The sequence below is a fragment of the Actinia tenebrosa genome, unplaced genomic scaffold, assembly GCF_029948245.1.
Source record: "Actinia tenebrosa isolate PJP-AT-01 unplaced genomic scaffold, QUT_ActTen_1.0 PGA_scaffold15__27_contigs__length_11533743, whole genome shotgun sequence".
NCBI classification, from domain to species: Eukaryota; Metazoa; Cnidaria; class Anthozoa; order Actiniaria; family Actiniidae; genus Actinia; species Actinia tenebrosa.
Window position 1 is genome coordinate 1,786,105 of NW_028292575.1, and position 23,577 is coordinate 1,809,681.

The window sequence follows — 23,577 nt, forward strand, 5'->3', positions numbered from 1 at the left end:
TTTTTCATTAACTGTATGATTAACTTATATCTCAAAAAGAAAAGAAAAAAAAAAAAAAAAAAAAAAAATACCGCGCGAAATACGAACGAAGAAAACTGAATAAAGTCTTATCGTTACAATTGTTAGCAGTTTATTTCCGCTACTCGGTTCGTCTCCGCCGCGCGAGCATCGATAAAACAGGGTCCAGCTCGGACTAGGGTTTTCTGCGCCCGCGATATTCCCTACCATTAAAATGTTGTGACTATACTACGAAATATTCTGTTGACTTTTCTTCAAGTATTTTCTTTCAACTTTTGTTCCTAATTTGGAAAAGATTTCGTAGGACTGTGAAGGCTGTCACCGTCGCACACGATAATGATTCCATTACTTCTTTCGAACCAATCAGAGCGCGCGAAATCATTGCTCGGCCAATGAAAATGTTCGGTCACGCCATCGTGAAGATACGTTAGGTGAACTTATCATCAAGGCATTGTTTTGTTGTACGTAAATTTGATGTTTCAATAATAATGATAATAATAATAATAATAATAATAATAATAATAATAATAATAATAATAATAATAAAAGGATAGACACAACGCTGCCTTGAAAGTGTTTTTCTTTGAGATGCTAAGAGATCTCAAACTGGCTGATAGTACACCCCCATGGTTTTCTGATGTCAAACCCAAACCACTCTACAAATCAACTGACGCTGAAGCATACTGGGATGTACCTGTATATGCTGACCACATGTATGTACGATGTAACCGTGTGGACGCGCGTTTCATCGACCACAATAACAAGAAAGTACTCATGGTGGAAATGAGCTGTCCGTGGGTTAACAACCGAGAAAAGAAAGACAAAGAGAAGACGAAGAAGTATGGAGCACTTAGACTTGAGCTCACAAAACAACACACAGGATACACGATCTTGCAAGTGAACCTCATTTTGGACGCCTCTTGGAGGATGGTCTAAAGAGATGGAGCCTGAGATGAAGAATATCTTTGGAGCAAGATACAAAGATGTATTACTTAGAATTCAGAAAGCGGTATTAAGCTGCACAGTGAACATTGCAAGAACATTTAAATTAATCACATCTTAGGACATTTCAAACATTCTAAGTATTTAAACTGCATCTTGAGAACATTAATAATTGGTTTTAAGTGATTGTTTACATTATTAGTCCTGTCATGCTGGTAGGTTACGAAATTACGCCCTATCTAGCTTACCTAATTAGCATTCAAACGTGTTTACTGCTGATAATATAATAATTCGATTTGAAAAACTTGAGCATATAAACTACTTTTTTTCTTTTTCTTCCTTTTTTGCTCTTTTACTCCGACAAAGGACTAGCGTCCGAAACGTCAGTAAGGTTTTTCAATTTTTCACGGTGTATAATTTACCTTTTCATCATTACTGTTTCATTAGAAACACCGACGCAGCTCACGATAGTTTTTAGCTAGTTATCTCTACTTTTTCTAAATAGCTTATACCTATAATCGTTGCATTGCGACCCGCTATTTCAACTATGGTTAATTTTAGTTTTGGGACAGGGCTTATGCAAGTAAGACCTTAAACACTAACGCCAGTTCACCATGCTTTGCCCATCACACATGCATTCAAACAGTAAATTCAAATTTAAAAAAAAAATCTATAATGGCTCGAGAATATTCCAATCAGGAGTTGCAATATGAAGAGTTATTTTCCAGTTAAGAGAAGATTGGAAAATAGGAGATATATATTGCTCAATATATTGCTGCAGAGATCAATCAATCACTTGAAGATAAGCGAAGACCAGAAAAGTTGATAAACTTGAGGTGAGTCTTGTGTTAAACTTTAAATTTTTTCTATCATTCCTTAGCCGGTAAATAAAATGTAATCAAGGGCACTAGGACACCGAATGTGGTTGGATTTCTATAGTTTTTTTTTTTTTTCCTTTTGATCTTTTGATTATTTGAATTAAACTAACGTTATACTTGTTTACTTATCTTGCGTCCGTGTTCCTTCGTCCGCTGTTGTAATGCAGACGTTTTCTTCCAAAGGTCAAACGGTTTGAATATCCTATGAGCGTTACTTCTTTACCGGCCGTTCCGTACTTGACTCTGTTTGTACTATACCAACAACAACGCGACCGCGCGATGCTCCTTACGTCAGTAATATTCAACCGTCCAGAGTAAATATGGTTAATCAAATCCACCTTAAGTTCCATATAGAGCCCCGGGGGCTAGTCCTAGTGCCCTTGATGTAATGTATAGGAATACTTGTTCTCAAAAGTCGTCATGGGGTACCTGTGTTTTTTATTACTTGTTCTAAAAAGTCGTCATGGGGTACCTGTGTTTTGTCTTCCCAAACCCTCCTCTCCCGCACCTGTTTAGAAAAAAAAACTAATTGACTTTGAAAGGTAATTTAAAGGAACTTTTTGTGGAAAAATACTATTAATCAAAAGTCATCATGGGATACCTTTGTTTTGTCTTCCCCAACCCTCCTCTCCCATTGTTTTTTTTTTTTTTTTCCAGGGGTATCCCCTAATTGACTCGGTTCATGGCTTCGTTTCTTGAGCAGTCATTTTAGCTTGCCTGTTTCGTTTCTTTTTTGCTTTTTTTGGGTGAAATCGCTACCCAAAAGAACTTTGATTTCCCTACAAATATGGAAACTTTACTTCTAAATCATCCAATGGGGTGATGCAGTAATTTAGAAGTTTCAAGGCAGTCGATTTGTTAGCATTTTCACCTTAGAAATACTTCCTTCTTCACGATCTGTTGACTTCAGGCGACGGATTTAAGATGCTAGATTCTTCCTTAAGGTATGGGCAGCTTAGATATTATAAACATCTTATTTTATGCAGACAATGTTACAATTCCAGATCTATTAGAGAGGTTTAACCAATATGGTAAAGAAATCCACTGGCGAAATCAACAAGCTTTGTGATCATCTTTGACAACTGAAGGAAGCTTGTTGATTTCACCGGTTGATTTCTTAACCCTATTCTTATAGCAGTTAAAATGATGCGAACTCGGCCGAGTCGTAAGCTGTACATTGAAATTTGTACATGTTTTAATTTTTTCCCCGCTGCCGTTCATTAAAAGAAATCAGTCTGCGACTATTATATTTTTGATTGGCGGCAGTAAAAAAAAAAAAAAAAAAAGAAATTGCAACTGTTAAATCGCAACTGACGAGTTCGCGTTATATTGAAATTTGCTATATTATGATCTCCACTGGAAACATTGTCTCTTCCTTTAATCTTAATGTATGTGGATCAAAAGTAATATGTTGTTAAGATGTAAATAAGAGTGGTTATTTTTGATTTTATTCAAGAATCGAAGCATAAACACACATCGACTAATAAGGGAAATTTCCCTCATTATGATGCATCGACCCCCACAGGTAACCCAACCAGTATTTCATGCTTTAGATATTATAGAGCGTCAAAAGCGCTTTGTGTTTGGATATATAATAGTACTAATGCCAATAAATAAATGAATGTAATAAATCTTAATAAAAGCACTTAACAAATCTGTGTCCATTGATGCATAGATCTAATAACAATATTTTTCAAACCATTTTTATCCAATAAAGAAGAAATGGAAGATATATAAATTAGATAAAAAAAGCATTAATACACTTATTTCAACAAAGTAAGTCACCTGAAAAGCTACAAAGCTGAGACCTGCAAGGATTATGGATAGATACATTTTACATGTTTCAACTGCTTTAATAACTATTGAGGGATTTTAGATCTTTTATCAGTTACAGTCTCACCTCTTCTGAGCATCCTAAAGCTGCAAATCGTATCAAAAGCTTTACTTTGATATTAAAACATTCCCATGATCCTCAGTATGATCTCAGCTTTCTAGGCTTTTTAGTGACTAACTTTATTAAAATAAGTGTATATATATAAATCAATATGATTTATTAATATTTGATTCACCAGTATTATATATATTAGATGCTTTTTGGGTACAAGTAGAGCATATCTTTTTTTTTGTTTTTTGTTTTTTTGTTTGTTTGTTTTGTTTTTTGTTTTTTTTTTTGTTTTGTTAACTATATTGCATCAGGATATATACATAGTCATTTTTTTTGCAGTTATACATCTCATCGGATATTATTATTGTTTTATTAATATATACTGTTTCTGCGTTGTGAATTAAGTATTCTATCCCATGACTTCTTATAACAACTAATTAATATCCAGAATTTAAAAACTCTTTGATAGGTTAAAACAATTCACATAGTCATTTTAGAAAATAAGTGATTTTCAATAGGCCCTTTGCAGTTAACGGTCACGTGTCTGTACTGGAATGCAAAACTTTTGTTTTTATATTTTAAAAATTGGTGATTCTTTTTAGCTACTTGTAAAGAACTGAATGAAAAGATGTGTATCTAGTGTGTTACGAAATGTAGTTTTATTACGATCTCTCGAAACAGGTTGTAGAAAGTTTATTTGCTCTCCAGTATATTTAACCCATGGGAATCAAAATGTTCATTCATTTGCTCTCAGTCAATTAATCAGCACGTGATTGCTTAGCTGCAAAGGACCTATTAGTAGCCACCGCCTTTATAGCGAATGTAACAAGTATCACGTGACATTTCTTGTGATACAAATATTTGAAATTACATGAAATTGACTGTTTATTTTATTTTATTTATTTATTATTATTATTACTGTGTTTATTTTCAAGGAACGCAGCAATTCAGAGGGTGATGAAGATCTTGATGAAGAAATATGGTTTACTGTTCCAGAGGAAATGGTTGGATATGCAATTGGTAAAAACGGCCAAACGAAAAACAGGATTATGGAACAAACGAATACCTACATAAAAACTAAAAGACATGAGGACGACCAAACATACTTCATTATACGAGGAACAAGAGAAAACCAGTATTCAGCAAAACTATTCATCAAGCAAACTGTTGTAAGTAATACTAAATTATAATCATTAATACATGTTGACTGGGACCAAGAGAAACAGTGTGTTTTGTGGTCCCAGATCCGACTCTTGAGTCCACAATGTTTTGAGGGCTAAATGACGAAAATCGTGGTAAATAAGAGAACATACCACGAAAAACTGTAGTGGAAATTCGTCAGTAATTTCGTAATTGAAAAATAATTGTATGACCAGACAAGTGTAATTATCATTGCTGGCTTTCACTTGATTGAAATGTTCATCAGCTGTATCGCTAGTTTTCAATAGAATCTTTCTGGCTGACAGCACATGGTGGTCAGTGTCTGACCCCCATGTGGAGCAGAAATTGAGATTCAAAAAACTTTTTACAGCTAAGTGAAAGCCAGCAATGATATATATGGTTTTAACTTGTCCAATTTCAGAATACTGGTATTCTTAGAAATCGTGGCTTAGAGACTTTAAGATTCCCAGTTATTGACTCCGAAAGTGGTAAATTTGCACTAAAACTGGTTGAAAAGAGAGATGATCGTAATACCAAGAAAAGATTATTCGAACTTGTTTTAAAAAACTCGTCTGGCGATATGGTGAGTTTGTAAAGGAAATAACACAGCCTCGAGTACAATCGGAATTCATAGGAAAGAGTGATGTTTTGAAAGTCTTCAAAATTGGAGGAACCTTTAGGCAAGTCTAATTTGAGAAAGTTCAAAATATCACGAGTATCTATAAATTCCGAATTGTACAAGATTGTGCGACTTTTGTGGCAGTTGGGAGGACAGCGACGTTTCGCTTGGATATATACCGACCATTCGAAAGCACTCCGTCAAGCCCATCACCCGGACCAATAACAGCCCCGGCGCGATCTTCAGGGGAGCCAAGACTGACGGTATATAAATAGATCTTCTTCCAGTCTATACCATTGCCTGATGAAGACTAGCAGTAGCAGTCGACGTACGCAGTCACGGTCCTCTCAATTGCCACAATCGTGAGACAAATGAAGAAGTATAATCTTTGATTTATATCCAGGATGAATAATCTTTTCGATTGTAATGCTGTCATAAGTGCTGCTGCTGTTGTTGTTGTTGCTGCTATTCTGTTACTTTTGCTGTTGCTGTGGTTATTGTAGTTTTTGTTACTGCTGCTGCTATATGGCTTTGCTTTTGCTGTTGCTTCTGCTGTTGTTGATCTTGTGGTTGTTGCTAGTGCTGTAAGTGTTCGTTGCTAGTGTTGCTGCTAGCGCAGTTGCTGTTGATGTCGCTGTTGTTGCTGCTGCCATTGCTGACAAAGCTAAATGTTAATATGTTATTTTTAGGGGGGGAATGCAGACTACAGCTTCCTCTCAGATCAAATATCCCAGATTTTACGACAAAATAAGGAAACAAATCGTGCCAGTAAGATCTGGTGTCACTTTGGTCACATTTACTTAACAAACATTCAGCCAGGTAGGTCATGATACACCTACGATCGGGGGAAGGAGGGATAACACTGCTCCAATTCAATAGGCCTTTTGCAACAACATGTCACGTGACCCTACCCTCCTTTAAAAGAGACGTTGTGTCAAAATGAACCAAAAATGGAAAGAACACCCCGACATTAGTAAGAAGACAAAGTTTCAGCGTATAACATGTAACACAGGAGAAATAACATTTTTAAACATATTAAATCGTATCGAATATTTTATACGGATTTGTATGGGGAAATATGCTGCATTGCAAGCTATGCCATCCAGCACATTTTTCTATACAAAACCTTAAGAAATATTCGATTCTATATTCAATGTCATTTCTCCTATATTCAGTATTAGAAGCTGAAACTTCGCCTTTTTACTAATATCAAGGTGTACTTTCCATTTCTGGTATTCATTGTGACAGGTCACGTGACCTGTTGTTGCAAAAGGCTGATGCTCAAGGGAATATAACGTGGTTGGTCTGAAATACAAAAAAAAAAAAACAGTTTTCTCAAACCGGATAGGTGTAATCGACCTAAGAAAAGCTATCAAAAATGGCCTATTCCAGGTCTCATTGATCGAATTTACTTATTTTAGACGAAGAAGTCAAGGTGTATAACCCTGAAGAATTGAAGAACCATTTGATGCCCAGAAGGTTCTGTTCGCAAGAAGTTACTTCAGAAGTTACAAAATGGCAGCAAAAGTTCTTCGGTTACATACAAAACCAAGACGAGGAGACATCTTTCAGTCAACTAGAGAGATGGCTGTCCTCACAATCCAAAACGAGTCCTTACTTAGCCTTTCATCGTTATGAGTTTACATATCTTACTCCGTCCTGTAGAGAAATACGAATTAAGGTATACGTAAAAGAAATTCCAAATACATATGAATTGTCATATAATCTTTAAAGCTAGCAAGCGCCCTTTACCCATTTTCTTAAACATGCTTCAGTGATCTGTTTTATTAACCTTCATTTACATGAATTCTGTGAGATTTTTAGAGAAAAAACGAGGGACCTTTTGTTTAGGATCGTCGGTTGTTGTGAAAAATTTGAAGGCTCAATAAAAGAAGATGAGAGTTAAAAAATTAAAAGTTGCTCAGCCTTACCCTCAAGAGAAAATGAACTAAGAGAAGGAATCTCTGCTATTTATGCTTGTAATCATCGTTGGCACCGTTTGATGCTATTTTTAGGATCAAATTTGCCATCGTTTTTATTTTATTTTATTTATTTATCTTTTTTTTTTTTTTGTGAAAAATACAAAGTAACATGAGCAATCAGTGTAAAGTGCGCGCAGCATGCGCGTGCAGAAAAACAAACATTCAAATGAATGGTTTTAAAAATAGCATCAAAGGGTGCTCATAATGGGGCGCGGGAGCCGGGTAGCCCTAAGTAAACTGATGAGTATAGCATGAAGAAAAACAGCAGTATATTACGATTTCGATAAACTGACCTATATGTAGTTCGAAGTTGTCCTCGATGTAAGGAGTGAAGTGAAAGAGTAGAGAATGGCATGGGGTATATATGGTTTAATTCCCTTTATATTCCACCGTATATCACGTGATGGCAGCCATGACGGGAGGCAGGAACGATTGAATCTGGTCAAATCTGATTTACATGAGAAGGAATTCAGTTTCCCGGGGGAGAAAGACTCTATTAATGTGCCTCCTGTCATGGCTGCCATCATGTGATGGTGAAAAGCGCTAGCCCGCTTTACAGTTTTTTCTACCAGTCATTACTAAAGCTAGCAATCCTTTTAATTGATATGACATTATACAATAAAACTTATATTATATATCTTTTTTCTTAGGTTTTCGTTGATGTTAAACAACATGATTCTCAGTTGTCCTTTGAAAATGCCCCGAGTCCTGTGGAAGTTAAAAATGTTCTGAAGTGCTCGGATTCCTTTCCTTATTTTTATATCTGCGAGTCTACTGCGAAACGAGCTGTGGTGGACATTATCGAGCCATTGGGACCGGATTTTCGTTTAACTACTGAAGCAAGTAAGTCAAAATCAATTAGGGCCTACCCAAAAGCCCTCCGAAGTAAATCGACTAAAGAAGCACGCGCCGCACCGAAATCTGCCTTTATTCAATTGACTGACCGACTGACTGATCCTGCGACTGTCTGTTAGACTGATGAATCGTTTTTTTGTGTATGTGTATTCTAATAGATCTTACTTCATGCCCAGAAGATGAGGAACTGCGCGAGGAGGTTGACATTTTATACAATTACGTCTATGAAAACGTGATTATTAACCCAGATGGTAAAGTGGACCTCCCTCAAAATGACGTACCAGAAGACTTTGATCTGCACTACTCACGCATGTCTGAACGAAAAATATATACCGTAACATCAGACGATGATGAGCAGTTTGACGTAATAATCTGCTATGAGAGTCCTCGCGACATTAAAAAAGGCGATTACAAAGACACACCAAACGTGGTAAGTTTATCTGTTTGTTGTTGTTGTTTTTTTGTTTTTGTTTTGTTTTGTTTTTTCTTTTCATAAAGTTTGAATGGTACTATTTAAAATCTCTTCTCTTTCATCTTCCTCTTCTTCAGTTTCTCTTCTACCTCAGATATTTCTTCTCCTACTCCTCATTCCTGTTGTCGTTCTCTTTGTCCTCGTCAACGCCCAATTCAGTTTTGAACAGTGGCTTCTTTGATGAATGGACTTTTCAAGAATTACACAGTGCCTGACTTAATGTTTTGAGTTTTTTGTTTGCCCATTTTTGTTGTAGGTTGATATCCACCTCTTTTATCATGAATGGGAAAACCAATTCAAAAGCAATTCGTGGGATCCACAGGAGATCGTCGACAAGATTCCACGATTTATGGCTTGTGCCAGAAGTCTCTCAAGGTATGACTCCCAACCAATGACATTTCATTTTCATAGACAGAGTGTTTGCTGAGTTGTTGGGTACCTTCGTCGATCCCTTATTGCAAATGAAAATTCCTTATTTATGGGTTTAGTGGAATAATGGGGTGAGGGATGTTTTTATAGTGTGCTCGCTCGTACTGATGGGAGAACAGCCTTCATGCCGCTTAGAACTATATCCTAGTATATACATTATGTTGAACATGTATTCTTGGGTACGTATGGAAAGGTATTTTATATATGGAATAAACGCATCCGTTATCCGCATCTGTTAACCGCATCCGTTATCCGCATCCCTCAAAGCACATAAACGTAATATTTTATTTTGATCATATCGTAATATTATTGGGTTGTTTTATCTTAGGGCCCTAATGGTTGAAAATACAAGTAAGTGTTTTAGTAATTACCACTTTTATTGCTGATATTTAATTGTTTGTTTTAGGTTATTGTTTTTGCGTTTTTCATCGGGGGTGGAGAATTTCCCGTTAAAATAATTACTTTACTAGTTGTTAAAATCAAAAATCAAAAAGTTAAGGTAAGATGAAAGTAATACATGACCAGTGTCTTTTCATCTTCCATCTGTCTACTGCAGCACCACCTGAGATTCTTGCACGGGGTCCAAGAGCGCAGAGAGCTTATCAAATGGCACTGGACAGTGGCAAAACCAAAAACCTCCTTGTTCCAGTAATGCTGGTTGGTCAGTCGCGTGCAGGGAAAACGAGTCTTTTAAGATCTCTCAAGCGTAAGTCAGTCCTTTACTTACGCCTTTCACAAAGTGATGCTTACATTAGTCCTACACTAGTCCTACATTATTTAAAACAATTCAGGTAGTAAATGAACTGTATAGTTGTCAAAGATTACCATATATTATCATAGATTCCTGGTCCTGGTCCTGGTCCTGGTCCTGGTCCTGGTCCTGGTCCTGGTCTTGGTCCTGGTCCTGGTCCTGGTCCTGGTCCTGGTCCTGGTCCTGGTCCTGGTCCTGGTCCTGGTCCTGGTCCTGGTCCTGGTCCTGGTCCTGGTCCACTTTAAAAGTACATACAGATAAAAACCACAAAAAACTATATTTTTCATTACAATCTTGTCTCAACCTCATGCTAAATTGAAAAAAAAAAAAAAATCAAAAATCAAATTAGGCATATTTTCATATTGTAATCAAAATTATTCTCATTTGCTCATTTGTTGGTTTTATTTGATTTTCTGAAGGTGAGGAGTTCGATCCTAACGAAGATAGTACCGAAGGTGTCAAACTACATCGCTCTATTTCCAAGGCAGAAGAAGAAGTTTGGAAAGAAGACGAAACAACAGAAAACGCGTTCACTGATTGCGCTGCCAAAGTTATAGCCGAGAACTTGACAGCATCAACAAGTGACGAAGAATCATCGACCCAAGAGGAAGATGATGAGAATCTGAGCTTACCAACTAATGAAGAAAATTTACATCAAAACGTAGATATTCTTACCGTCGAGGGAAGGCCGTCCGGCGATTTAGGTGAGGATACAAAAGAACAAAATAGAGAGAGCCCTCTTCAATTTGAAGCTATTGAAATAACGAGTCAAGAAGAACAAGAAACGCCTGAAAATGCCTCTGAAAACCAAATGCCTCAAGAAGTCGTAGAAAAGGCAACCTACATGTTACAGAACTTAAAGGCTATGGATGATGATGAGTGCATTCATTTGATGACAATGGATTTCGCTGGGCAACCCGTCTATCAGGCTATTCATCCAGTGTTCCTTTCTCCAAAGGGAATCTATATATTGGTGCACAGTTTGAAAAATGATGTTCACGATCTAGCACAACCTGTGGTAAAACGTGGTTCTTTGCAACCGCGTAAAATCGATGATAATTGTCCAATGACCAACATGGATCATTTGGAGTTTTGGTTATCTTTTGTGGCATCAAATGCAACTACAAAAGACTATAAGCCTCAAAAAGAACCACCGATTCCAGGATTTAATCTTCCGAGGAAATTTCCGCCAGTATTTTTGGTCTGTACGCATGCAGATGAACCTTTTGAAATGCAAAATTCAGAAGAGGTTTCTCAAACGATCCTTGCCCACTTGAAAAGAGAGGAAAATCCATCGGGAGAGCATTTGGTACATGCTATATATCCTGTTGACAATACCGTATCGGGAAGCAGTGAAAAAACAGAAAACAAATTTGTCAAAAAACTAAGGGATGATATTCGAGTAACAGCTGAAAACCTTCCACAAATAGGGGAAGACATTCCAATCCGTTGGCTAAAGTTTGAAAAGGAGCTTTCAAAATTGGAGCATAAAAGATACATAACTCTTGAAGATGCCAAGAATATTGCCAATAAATGCCAAGTTGATCTGGAGTCGGATGAGCTTGACACTCTTTTAAACTATCTGCACGACTTAAAAGTCATCATCTATTTTGAAGATACGAACATGATCATCACCGATACACAGTGGTTGCTTGACATGTTTGTCAAAGTTATCACAGTCCAGCCTTTCTTAAAATGGCAACCGGGTTTTGAAGCCTGTTGGAGAAAGCTCGAAAATAAAGGGATTTTAGAGCGAACACTCGTAGAACACCTTTGGAGTGATGTGGCAGACGAGCACAACACGATTGATGTTTTACTTACAGTCATGGAAAAGTTTTCTTTGTTGTGCAAATGGAAATGTTTGGATGGATCTGAAGTATTTCTTGTTCCAGCTATGCTGGTAAACAGCGCTGCAGAAAGTTGTAACGAGTTACTAGCTGACCAACAGTTAACGATTCCACTAGTAATTAAATTTACGAAAGCACACCTTCCTCTTGGTATCTTTCCGAGGATGTTGGTAGCGATCGCTGAGTTTTGCAACAAGAAACGGCCAGGATCACCACTCCCAAAATTCTTCCACAATTTTTGCAGGTATGCATGTACCTAAACTTACCTCGTTTTGCTGCAGCAATATATTAAATATTCCACCTTGATTTTTGTTGTTTTTTTCATATATTTTTAGATTTTATGATGTTGGCGGGGAAAATGGCTCCTTGGACTTGCTCGTCACATCTGACATGAGAACCATTACTGTTGGTGTCACACCTTTTTCTACCGGCAATGATCTTGATCACGATTCAGACCTGATTATGGACTTCTGCCAGTTGATTAAAGATTTCATTAACAACACCTTGAATGATATGAGAACACACTGTCCTTGGATGATGACTATGGGCTTTGAGTTTGGTATATGTTGTCCAATTTGCTGCCAGTCATCAAGACCTTGTAGCTGCCACAAAGTCAACGCCTGCATGCGTGACACGTGCACACATTTCATCCCTGAAAAAGAGCTACCTCGTTGTTACAATGACCCAACAAATAGCAAAACATCTATTAAGGAGGAATCTTATCGTCATTGGTTTCCCAAAACAACAGAAGATGTAAGTTATAACACCATCACCATCGCCATCACCAACACCACCACCTTCACCACCACCATCACCATCACCACCACCACCACCACCACCATCACCACCACCACCATCACCATCACCTTCACCATCACCATCACCATCACCATCACCATCACCATCACCATCACCATCACCATCGCAATCACCATCACCACCACCTTCACCACCACCATCACCAGTAATACACAACTAGCAGTATAATAACTTCTGCTTATTGTTAATATTAATTCTGCAATTCATTATTTTATAATTAAATTACTGATAAATAAGGCAAATAATATATGATTGTAAATATTTTTTTGAATTTCATAGCCAAATGACCCAGTACTTTTCAGTCTTATGGAAGCTTTGAATCTATCAGACAACATTTCGATGCCCGGAGGTAAGTCATGGTTCAGTCTATGCAGGTTTCTGTGAAACAAAATAAAAGGATTTCGTATGACTATCAGAGAATGGATAAAAGTAGGCACGCATTTCATGCGTCTTCCAGTGTTAGTCAATAATTAATGTCCATAGCTAAGGATCGAATACTTCAACTGCAATAACAAGTATAGACTCATGCGTCTCACATTTACGCTACAATTTGAGGTAACTTTTTACTTTTTCCTGATTTCTGTTACAATGACTTTAGACCAATTGTTAACTGTAATGCAATGCTAGGGATATCCACTGTTTTTGAGATTTTTCACTGAAGCTTTTGCGTGATATATAATTATACAGCTTCTCATTAATCCCATATAGGAAACTGTCCAATAATTTTTTTAATTGGACAGGTCTTGTTGATATGGGATTAATTAGGCAGCTATATAATTAATAGGTAATGAGATTTCATGCTCCCCAATCAAGAAATAATTAGACTCGAAAAATTCCTCTGACTCACAAATTGGACTCGGCCTACGGCCTTATCCAATTTTGTCAGTCCTCGGAATTTTCCTCGTCCAATTATTTCTTAATTCTATTACATATACTTAGACCCCCTTTGATAGATCTTCCATGTTTCTCTTTGTCTTTTTACGTTTTTGTTTGCTTGTATATTTTGCAAGGTAACACAAACCAGGAATTAGTCACTGTTTGTGGTACGAAATCGTCACTCATGCGAAATATCGATGCCGAGAGCTTTGCCAAGCAATTGGCTGCCCTCCTAAAGCTTGACAAATCGTCATTCCAAGATCCTCCTGAAGAAACTGTAAAGAGCTGTCGAACGATGTGTATCTACCTCAAAAAAGAGAGAAGAGTAGACATAATTAAGGAACTTAGAAAGATATTGCCCAGTGGCATGACAGGTAAGAGAAAAGGCTTCTAGGATTTAATTCTCGAAAGATTCTTCATACATATCTTTTTTTTCTTTTCATTTTACTCCCTTGAAAATGAGGATTTTCATTTGAGTTACCTTATATACAATTGAAGACCCATTGACACTTACCGTGATGCACCGCGGTCACAGATGAATTTCGTGGTCCATGAAATTCAAAGATTCATATATTGAATAATAACTTCATATTAAATCCTTTTCCGACATAGCACTAAGGCACAATAATCATTCTTTTACATTCTTTTAAGAGTTTATTCAAAAGGTTAGAATTGTTTTTTCAGTGGTAACACGATTCAAAATGTAAACAAACTGTGATGCATCACGGTAAGTGACAATGGGTCTTTAAGTATGTTCTTAGTCGTTACCATGCGCAGCAAGAATAAACCCATCTGCCTGTGGCGTAATGTTTTTCAATTTCAGACAACATGTCATTTCCTATACAAATTAGCCATTCCGAGGTTGGTATTTCAGTGTATTTTGGGAATGTTTTACGTACACTGTAGCTGGTATTAAGTTAAAGGATATATTTTATGGGTATTTCACGGAGAAATCTAAAATCTAATTCCAAGATTGGTTCTAATGTTTAAACACAGGGACACTTACAAATGAAAATGTACTAGTGGGAGACATGATCGGCAAACTAGAAGACCTTACTCGATCTTTGTGCGGTAAGAAACTATTTCAAATAAACATAAGCTAAGCATCTGATGGAACTGTATTTTCATGCATGAGTCGCACATTATTTTGGCAAGCCTTCAGACAACCAAAAGTTTGTGATAATTAAAATTACGCAGTCTTACTGAGATGCTTAGAAGAATATTATACTATTATGCAATAGTCGCTCCTTCACTGTTCCCTGCTCCATCTTGTTGAAAGGTAGCCGTGCCTTAGCATCGAGGCGAGACGGTCGGTGAGATTGTAATATGAAGACATGTGAATAATTGTTCCAGGTGTTAGGAAAATGTCTTTATCATATCATTTCAAGCTCACGGCTACCTTTCAAGATGGCGCAGGTAACTGTGAAAGGGATTCTTCTACAAAGAAGTTTGACCATTTCTTCTATTATCACTTAATTTCGACTCTTCGTGACGTGAAGGAAAGCCATTCGAGTCTTACTAAGTGATACAGTCCTACATTTTGTGCATTTATATTCATATTTAGTTTGTTCTTTACAGAATGTTATAATAATATGTCACGTGTTAAATGTTATTTTTCCAAGGCAATGACTTGTGGAAGAAAATGGCCGATCACCTCGGCATTCGTCGCTGCCATTTTGGGTTTCATGAAGACAAGAAGAACGCCGCAGAGAGTATATTAGAAGAAGTTTGTCGCAAAAGAAGACTTACAATTGGAGATTTGTATGATGTACTCTGCAAGTGTGATGTCAATGCACTTGCTGACGAGTTCTTGTAGCCTTGCGTCGTCCTTTCGTTTATATTAGTTTCACTAGACCAAACTAGGACTATCGAAAATCACAGATTTGGAACAAGTGCATTTTGTTGTAAAAGGTTCCTGCCAAATCTCCAGCAACTTTTGATTATCAGCAAAACCCAACGATAAATATATTTTCGAGCGCTGTCATTGGTTCAAATGTGTCACGTGCAGGACCGATATCACACGACACCCCGTTCGAAGTGATATCCATCCAGTTAATAGATATAAATACGTAAAAACAAAGAGAAAAAAAAGCATAGGAAAACAAAGAAACTAGGTTTTCACAAACAAGTGAGAGTGAAATAAAAAACTAGTTGAGAAAACTACGCCAGCAAACCAAAAAATTCATTTAAAAAAAACAATCTGTAGATGATGATTCGTAGCCTTGAGTTAGCTACGTCTAATCCAGCGGAGTGGTTACAATATCTAATAAATCCCTACTGGCTCACCTAAAACAATATACTCACAAAGGACGTTTCTAGCACAGTTTAATCTTTTATTACCGTATTTACATGTTTACCTATTAAACAAGTAATCCCTTCTGGCTCACCTAAAACAATATACTCACAAAGGACGTTTCTAGCACAGTTTAATCTTTTATTACCGTATTTACATGTTTACCTATTAAACAAGTAACCGTCCTGGTGTATCATGACGTAAGAAGACAGTAAAGAGAAAAGAATGTTTCTGGACCCATATACATAATGTGTAACCAATAGATTTAATACAAAGTGAATACGACCGTTTTAAAATAATAAAATAACAAAGGTTTTTGTATGGATAAAAGCGGCGCTTATTCGGGCGGGGGGGGGGGGGGGGGGGGGGTGGTGGGCGCTTAAACGAGTAAATACGGTATATAATCATGATAGAGTGCACGCACTAAATCAGTGAACATTAATTAGTACTAATTAGTACTTTTTCATAAAGAATCCTTTGTTTTCTATTGTTTATTTATCACCATTTAGTACTAAAAGTTAGTATTTGTTTCACGGGTTTAGTGCGTACACTCTAACAATAAACAATATATAAATTGAATTTGGAATTGTATTACCCCCTCCCCCCCTGAAAAAGAAGTAACCTTATTTGGTCAATTCCCACTAGTGTTTTACAATCCGCTAGCACTTGTACATTAGAAACAACAGAACCGTGCACTTCGCAAATTGAAAATGAAGTTTCCATAATAAAGAAGCATTCATTTGATTTTTACTTTATTTTTCGCTTGGTGTGTTTATCAGACTAAATATTACACCTAAACAATAAATGGATAATAATTTACCCCCACCCCCTCCCCCCACCGCGCAATTATTTGTCTCGGGTTCCCTGTGTATTATAAGATATTTTCAGCAGTCTTACTGATTTAAATATTTTATGTTTAATTCGATGCGCTTCGTCGCGTCACTCTCCTTCGCGTCACTTGAATGCGAGAAATAATACTTCCTCAAAATCATTTGATATCATCCAATTCCAAGTTCTTAACCATGGTTTACAGTTCGTGTCATCTTCTTTAAGGGGTCTTCTTTTGCACAGCGTCGAGGTTAGTCAGTAAGGTTGTTTTGATATAGATATTGATTGCCGTTTGTAGCTTTGATTTTTGATGCTTTAAAACAGTCCTCATTTTTGGGTTCTATTTGCCTTCACATGAATATTAATTAATAGGGACCTATACTTAGTTTATAAGCTAAGTAAGTAACTGAATATGTACTGAAAAGTTTCAACCATTACTGATGAAAAATATTTTAATCACGTCAACTTTGTATTTTATCAGTGACATGTTTTTCTTAATTTATTCATGTTCAATCTTACATGCTCTATTTCATAATGACGTCTCATCAAAACATAGTTAAAGGGGGACTAGCACGAAAATTGGTCAAATTTTCAAAACTCTTCAAAAAGTCGCTCTTATGATCAATATTACTTACATAAATATTTCCTGAGTATTTTTTTAACATATTCCCGCAAGAAGTCCGTTAAATTTTCGTTTTTCTTCGTGGCCGCCATTAATCAGTTGTCGCTTCTCTGTTCTCTCGGGGGAGTCTGGGTCGAGCGGATATGACGTCACTTACTCAACCCAAACAAACCAACGTGAGAAATTTGCTAAGGAAATACATGTGAAGTACGGGTAGCGCGCCGGTAATTCGGAGCTTTATCTGTATTTATTTCCTCAAAAATTAAAAACTATTAAGAATGCCATCTAATCGTTGTGTGGTTCAGGGATGCAGTAATAAATCTGATCCAAAAAATGGCATTTCAGTGCATTCTTCGCCGATTAACAAGCTGGAACGCGCGAAGTGGAAGCGTTTTGTCACGACGCACCGCATTAACTTCGAGCCTGAAAATCGTTTCACTGTGTGCTCTGAGCAATTTGAGGATAGCTGCTTTGAAAGAGCAGTGCATTTTGAAGGCTCAAAGAGAATACTAAAGCCGGGATCTGTACCAACTCTTTGGAAGCCCGAAATCAACAGTCAGGACGAACTTATCAGTGATAGAAGCCGCCGACAGGTGAGTAGCACAAACTTCTCTACGCTTTAGCCAAAAAAATTATAATACTCTTAAGATTTTAGGTAGGTAGTGGTGAGAATTCAAAATTGCAATTACTATCATAACTTTCTAGGATCAGCAGTACTCTTGCTTGCTTTTTAATAACCTTTATATTCATCTGCGTGAAAATTTCGCGGCGCGCCGACATATTAAAGCGACCAGATTGCGCCAACATCATGCATTGTTTATTGATCAATGAGTCGTAATATTTCAATCAATAGATTACAAACCAAGATTTACACTCTTTAACTTTAATTTCCTGAAATCCGTAAATTAGAAAAAATGCTTTAGAACAATTTGGCGTTTATGTTGTGTTTACCGCAACAAAAGTCATTTATTTCAACTCTGTTATGAATATCAGCTGGGCAGTAGTGTGCGAAAATCTATCAAATAAGATATGTTCTGATTTGCTTGAATTACATTGAAATAGTAAGTAATCTCAAAAACACTATATGAACGGGTATGGATAAACAATTATGTAAAGCGAAAAAACCCATCCTACTACCGTAAAATATATAGCCGGCCGATGTCGAATAATCATCATCTAAAAAGGCCATGTATCTTTTCCACAGATAATACGAGACATGGCAATCAACAAGTCGACGAACGATGATTCAAATACGATTGATAATGCGACTGGAGATACGACTGAAAATACGATGATTCAGATAAATGTTTCGGAAAATGACGAGGTTATCGACGAGTCTGGTGACAGTGTTAATATCTTAGTAATGGATACTGTGGAATCATCTGTGAAAGTGGAAATCCCAGGTACTTCCACCTGCAACGAAGATTTCCAAGAACAAACCCTGGAAAAAGTAAGTATAATTGGCGTTAATGTGTAAGGATTTTTCAAAGGGTATTCTAGGGCCAATTATTAGTCAGGGGCCTGCAGAACTAGTGACAGTGTAACCTTATACAACAAACATTTAGTTCAAAGAAACACTTTTTTCATTTGCATTCAAGCAAGTCACAGTCTTTTATTCAAAATTTTCAAATTGTAAATTTATCAGGATCAAGCTGCAAAGTATGGAGAAATCGAAGAAAAGCTAAAACTCTCCAAGAGAAAGGTGAAAAGCTTGCAAACAAAAATCCGCAGGATGGAAAAAAAAGAAGAAGAGCTACTTGGTGCTTTAGGAGAGAAAGTAAAAAAAGGGCAAATGATCACTACAAGTAAGGATGCTGTTATCAAATTAAAAATTAAATAATATCATTCACTGTTTCAGTAATAAAAGTATATTGATTCTAGGTACTCAGACATATTACTATGACTTCGATAATACTGCCAACGACAATGAAGAAAGGGCCGATGTAGACTGGGAACTCGATCCAGAGCATGAAGACCAAATAAATGGCATGGGAGTCGAGGGAGAAGAGCAGCCCCAATTGGAAGATGAGGAAATGGTCAATCCCGAAGAAAATGAAAAAAAGTATTTAGAATTGGCAGATGATGATGAAACTAAAGAACAAAATGTTAACTTTAGGTATGCTTGTTTTTATTCACAATGTCAAATGAGCTAACAAAATATTATAGTACCTTGTACCATTGACATCTGAAAATACTTATTTTAACCAGGTTGGATACTGATGGCAAGAATCCCCGTGAAGAGCCAAAAGCAATAGTGTTCTTGTCAAGACTTCTAATCCTGTTCCAGGTTTGTCGGTCTTGCTTAAGCTCCAAGCAAAAGGTTGAGATCAACCAGTCTGGGACATATATTGCTGTGACAGCCAAATGTGAAAATTGCAACCAAGTATTTTCATGGGGAAGCCAACCAAAACTACTTGGGAAGTTTCCAGCTGGCAACCTATTACTCAGCCTTGCAGTATTGTGTGCTGGTGCCTCTATAAGGAAAATACTTCTGGTGTTTAAACATATGAATGTGTTGGCATTCCATGAGGCCACTTACTACTACCATCAGCGTCGTTTACTAATACCTACGATTGTTACATTCTGGCGGTCTTACAAGCAAAACATTATAGATAAGCTTGCAGGAAAAGAAGTTGAATTGGCTGGGGATGGAAGACATGACAGCATGGGTCACTCTGCCAAGTTCTGTACTTATTCAATCTTCTGCTGTACTATTGGTCTTATTATTGATGTAATCCTTGTCCAGGTACTATTTAGAATTTTAAATGCACATTAAAGTTTTCTCTTAAATTAATTTGTTTTTAAATTAATTATATATTTTCAGTCCAATGAAGCCGGTAGCAGTACTGCAATGGAATTTCTTGGTCACCAAAGAGCCTTTGCTTACTTGTTAACAACTGGTTTGATAATCAAGTCATTCATTTCTGATCGCCATAAATCGATTGCAAAGTGGATGAGAGAGGAATGCCCAAAAAAGTGTAGAGAGGTTGGGAAACCTGTGATAAACCATTTCTTTGATTTATGGCATGTAGCAAAAAGTAAGTAAATAAATTTATTAAGTAGGTTTTTTCACACACAGAATGGTTGGATAAACCCATATTAAGGCACTGTAATCTGGGAAAGCCAAAATAAATATAAACTGGAATGTTAAAAGTTATCCACATGCAATGCCATGTTTTCAGTTAATATTTTCTTTATTTTATAGAAATTCAGAAGATACTCAACAAGTTAAGCAAGGAAAAAACATGTGAGATAATTGGACGATGGTCAAAAGCATGCGTAAGGCATTTCTACTGGTCAGTTATTTCTACGAAGGAACTACTAGGTGAAGTGAAACTTGCAAAGTTTCAAGCTTTTTTCTGCCATGTGGTTAATAAACACAAGGAACTTCCAAATAAATTATTTAATGCCTGCCATCATGGTCCAGTCATTCAAGAAAAAGTTTGGATGACCAGAGGTAATGAAAATATTGCTATTCATTGTTATTCTTTAAAAGTTATTTCAAGAAATAATTTTAAGTTTATACCTATTTCAGGTTCAGAGGCATATGAAAAACTAGTAGAGGCATTAAGTAAGACTGCTCTAATTAAAGCGATCAAGAAAACGTCATCAAATGGACAGACAAGTTGCCTAGAAGGCTATCATTCTGTAATAAACCATTTTGCACCAAAAATGCTAGCCTTCTCTTATCTTGGAATGCTTAGCAGGTAGGAACAACAAATATGTGTAATACACAATAGTTAGCTTGTAATGGTGTTTTAACAAAAAAACATCCAACAAGTAAAATAATATAGTACATACATGAAACATACTGAGAAATGATACACAAGCTATAAAACATCACATAGTAAATACTTTAATTAACAAGTAGAGCTCATCCTAGTCTTCATCTGTCATGTCCTTAGAAAAAGAAAAGAAAACATTAATTTAGTTAGTGACAATAATAAGAAAGTAATAACTCATATCATTATCATACCATCATTATTGTACTAACTCAAGCTCTGTTTGCATAACAGAACCATTTTAGCAGCACTTCATTTCAATTATAATTTGAATCGAGAGTCAAAAATTGATGACCATGGGGAACCTCGCCTACGAGTGCATTATGCAAAGCATAAGTATGGGGAAGCCACAGTAAAGGAAGCGAAAACACCACAGAATTATGGTATGTTCAATTCACTCAGACATATTTGAACTATTTCTTATGGAAATAATTGCCTATATATGCTGCACCTTTTTCACTGCTAAGGCTGTATTCATTATGTATGCCAGCGGTGGGAGGTGAATTGTTTCCCAATATAGTGTAAAATCTCATGCTTCACTATATCACTATCAGACAGAGAAGAATGTGAAGTCTATCCAGTGTACAAACAAAACATAATTCAGATCCCCCATACATAATTGATATTCAGCCAAATAAAGCAAATATCACTTGATTTTACAGATTATGTCTGTGACATTTATAAAACGCTAGTGGAAACACCACGAAATGACCTGAAGCAGGTTGAAATAGAGCTTAAAGAAAGTATTCCTGAACCAGTGTGCTCTGCCTTGGATAAAGAGTCACATTCGGATGCTATCACCAAGCATAAGAAGAGAAAGTCAATGGAAATTACAATAGTACCACCTACATGTACAGGTATTTATAGCTACTCTAGGCACTAGTTTCTTATTGAGGGAACAAAATTGATAGAATCACAACAATTTTGTTTTTCTTTAGAACAAGAATTACAGCAAGGATCAGCCAGGGGATCAAATAAAAGAAAGCGCCTACGTGCCGAACATGTGGAGCCCCCAGAAAGGGACATAAGAGAGGACAGTGCCAAACTGACTAGTAGTTTACTCTCTGAAGTTTATTCTTAGTTTTTACTATGTTGTAAGCAATAGTTATCATACTATACCTCTGAATCGTTCTGTTCCTCTTCATCTTCTTCTTGGAAGCCTTTATATTCTCCATCTTCAGAGGGAAATCGAGCTCTAATAGCGCTGTACGCACAGCATGGTAGGGGAAGCCGCTTTGAATTTCCAAGATATTCCCAAACCAGTCGGGTGAACTGCCGATATGATACGGATCTCAGAAACCTATGTGAATATTATATTTTTTTAAGCATTAAAGAGTAAATCAATCGATTACCGGAGACGTGTACGAAATCATAAATAAATAAACACAGAATTGACTTGATTAGCACTTACTGAGACTTAGTAGCACGTCCTTGTTCATAAAAGGAAGTATAACGCTGATTCTTGCGCGTTCTCAACCCTACAGCAGCGATTTCCAGTACCCACTCATCGAGGCAGCCAGGACTAAAACCAGGGTGAGCGGTGATACACGAAGGAGGCTCTCCAGGACCTTCTTCGACCAACTGATTCAGTTTTTCCTGGCATTGGTCAATATCGGCGCAGCAAAAACACTCCTCTGGCTTTGTGACGAGGTCCAAGGAACAACGATTACACTTGCACCTACAATGGCAATAGAAACTAAGTTAGTAAGTTTTGAGAATGTAGAATACTATAAATTGCTATCTACAATATGGAAACTTTCTGACATACCATGAGCGAACTTCCACCTCTTCTTCAAAGCGTTTGTTCAACATAGTAAGTTGCTCTTCTTCTTCGGCTACTTCACGTTGATATTGCAGGCTTTCTTCTTGAGTAGCCACCGGCTCAAAGTCTTCAGCACCAGTGGAAGTAAATAATTCTTCTAGGTCTGAGCCAGAACTCTCAGAAACGTTGGAAGAACTCGAAGAATAGGTCTCATCCGCCATGTTACCTACTTAATTTTACTAGTTTACAAGACGCTTGTTGAGTAAGTGACGTCACAAGAAGAAACCGCTGACGAAAACTTGCGGGCTCGGCAGGCGACAATGAAGCAATGGCGACCAGCGATTTTTCATGAGTTTTAAGTCGAAAATTTAACCGTTTTCTTTCTAAATCGACGAAATTTCCGTGAAATAAGAAAAATCAGGTTATATATCACCACCTGGGTTGAAGAAATTGGCTTTTAAAATTGACCAATTTTCGTACTAGTCCCCCTTTAACTATGATCAAAACAAGCTATTGTTTTAACGCTAGGGATCATGGTCGCTAGAGGGGGATGGCATGGCATGCATCAACACATCTCAAATGACAATGAAATTTGGTTTATGAGCTGGTGAAGCCAAGAACAACTAAACATTACGCTAAATATGTAAACCAACCGCTAAATATGTAAACAAACCGTGACTTCATTTTGAAATAGGGTTCCTTATTTGAATCTGACGAGTATTTTCCAGGCTTGAATTCTGTATAGGTTCCGATAGA

General features: G+C 36.9%; 4 protein-coding genes across 7 annotated transcripts in view; 3 read left to right on the forward strand and 1 right to left on the reverse strand.

Annotated features, from left to right (window-relative positions):
* Nucleotides 1–2,509: 2,509 nt before the first annotated feature.
* Nucleotides 2,510–16,138, forward strand: LOC116306510 (uncharacterized). 2 transcript variants are annotated; one of them, XM_031716590.2, is made up of 17 exons: nt 2,510–2,782; nt 3,295–3,363; nt 4,659–4,892; nt 5,306–5,467; nt 6,193–6,322; nt 6,925–7,184; nt 8,136–8,328; nt 8,499–8,770; nt 9,069–9,187; nt 9,570–9,592; nt 9,798–9,947; nt 10,412–12,083; nt 12,175–12,592; nt 12,938–13,007; nt 13,669–13,908; nt 14,531–14,605; nt 15,157–16,138. In XM_031716590.2, exons 2-17 carry the CDS (start codon nt 3,343–3,345, stop codon nt 15,348–15,350), a joined length of 4,233 nt encoding a protein of 1,410 aa, XP_031572450.2. In that variant the 5' UTR covers nt 2,510–2,782; nt 3,295–3,342; the 3' UTR covers nt 15,351–16,138. The 2 variants fall into 2 exon arrangements, with proteins under 2 accessions (XP_031572450.2, XP_088886461.1); XM_089030335.1 differs by lacking the exons at nt 2,510–2,782; nt 3,295–3,363; nt 4,659–4,892; nt 6,193–6,322 and having other exon boundaries at nt 5,376–5,467.
* Nucleotides 16,139–16,185: 47 nt separating this feature from the next.
* LOC148910811 (uncharacterized) overlaps nt 16,186–23,577 on the forward strand; it is a 53,055-nt gene continuing 45,663 nt past the window's right edge. For both annotated transcript variants that reach the window (XM_089030342.1, XM_089030344.1), the window contains exon 1: nt 16,186–16,905. The gene's annotated coding sequence lies outside the window, so the exon portion shown is untranslated. The remainder of the gene's footprint in view (nt 16,906–23,577) is intronic.
* LOC148910812 (uncharacterized) lies at nt 17,219–22,415 on the forward strand. 2 transcript variants are annotated; one of them, XM_089030340.1, is made up of 11 exons: nt 17,219–17,870; nt 18,482–18,727; nt 18,923–19,082; nt 19,159–19,393; nt 19,486–20,023; nt 20,102–20,315; nt 20,483–20,734; nt 20,813–20,984; nt 21,294–21,442; nt 21,722–21,916; nt 21,998–22,415. In XM_089030340.1, exons 1-11 carry the CDS (start codon nt 17,556–17,558, stop codon nt 22,138–22,140), a joined length of 2,619 nt encoding a protein of 872 aa, XP_088886466.1. In that variant the 5' UTR covers nt 17,219–17,555; the 3' UTR covers nt 22,141–22,415. The 2 variants fall into 2 exon arrangements, with proteins under 2 accessions (XP_088886466.1, XP_088886465.1); XM_089030339.1 differs by having other exon boundaries at nt 20,483–20,984.
* LOC148910813 (uncharacterized) lies at nt 20,453–23,042 on the reverse strand. The gene is made up of 4 exons (XM_089030364.1): nt 22,828–23,042; nt 22,471–22,737; nt 22,179–22,359; nt 20,453–21,177 (listed from the first exon to the last, which is right to left on the reverse strand). Exons 1-4 carry the CDS (start codon nt 23,040–23,042, stop codon nt 21,157–21,159), a joined length of 684 nt encoding a protein of 227 aa, XP_088886490.1. The 3' UTR covers nt 20,453–21,156.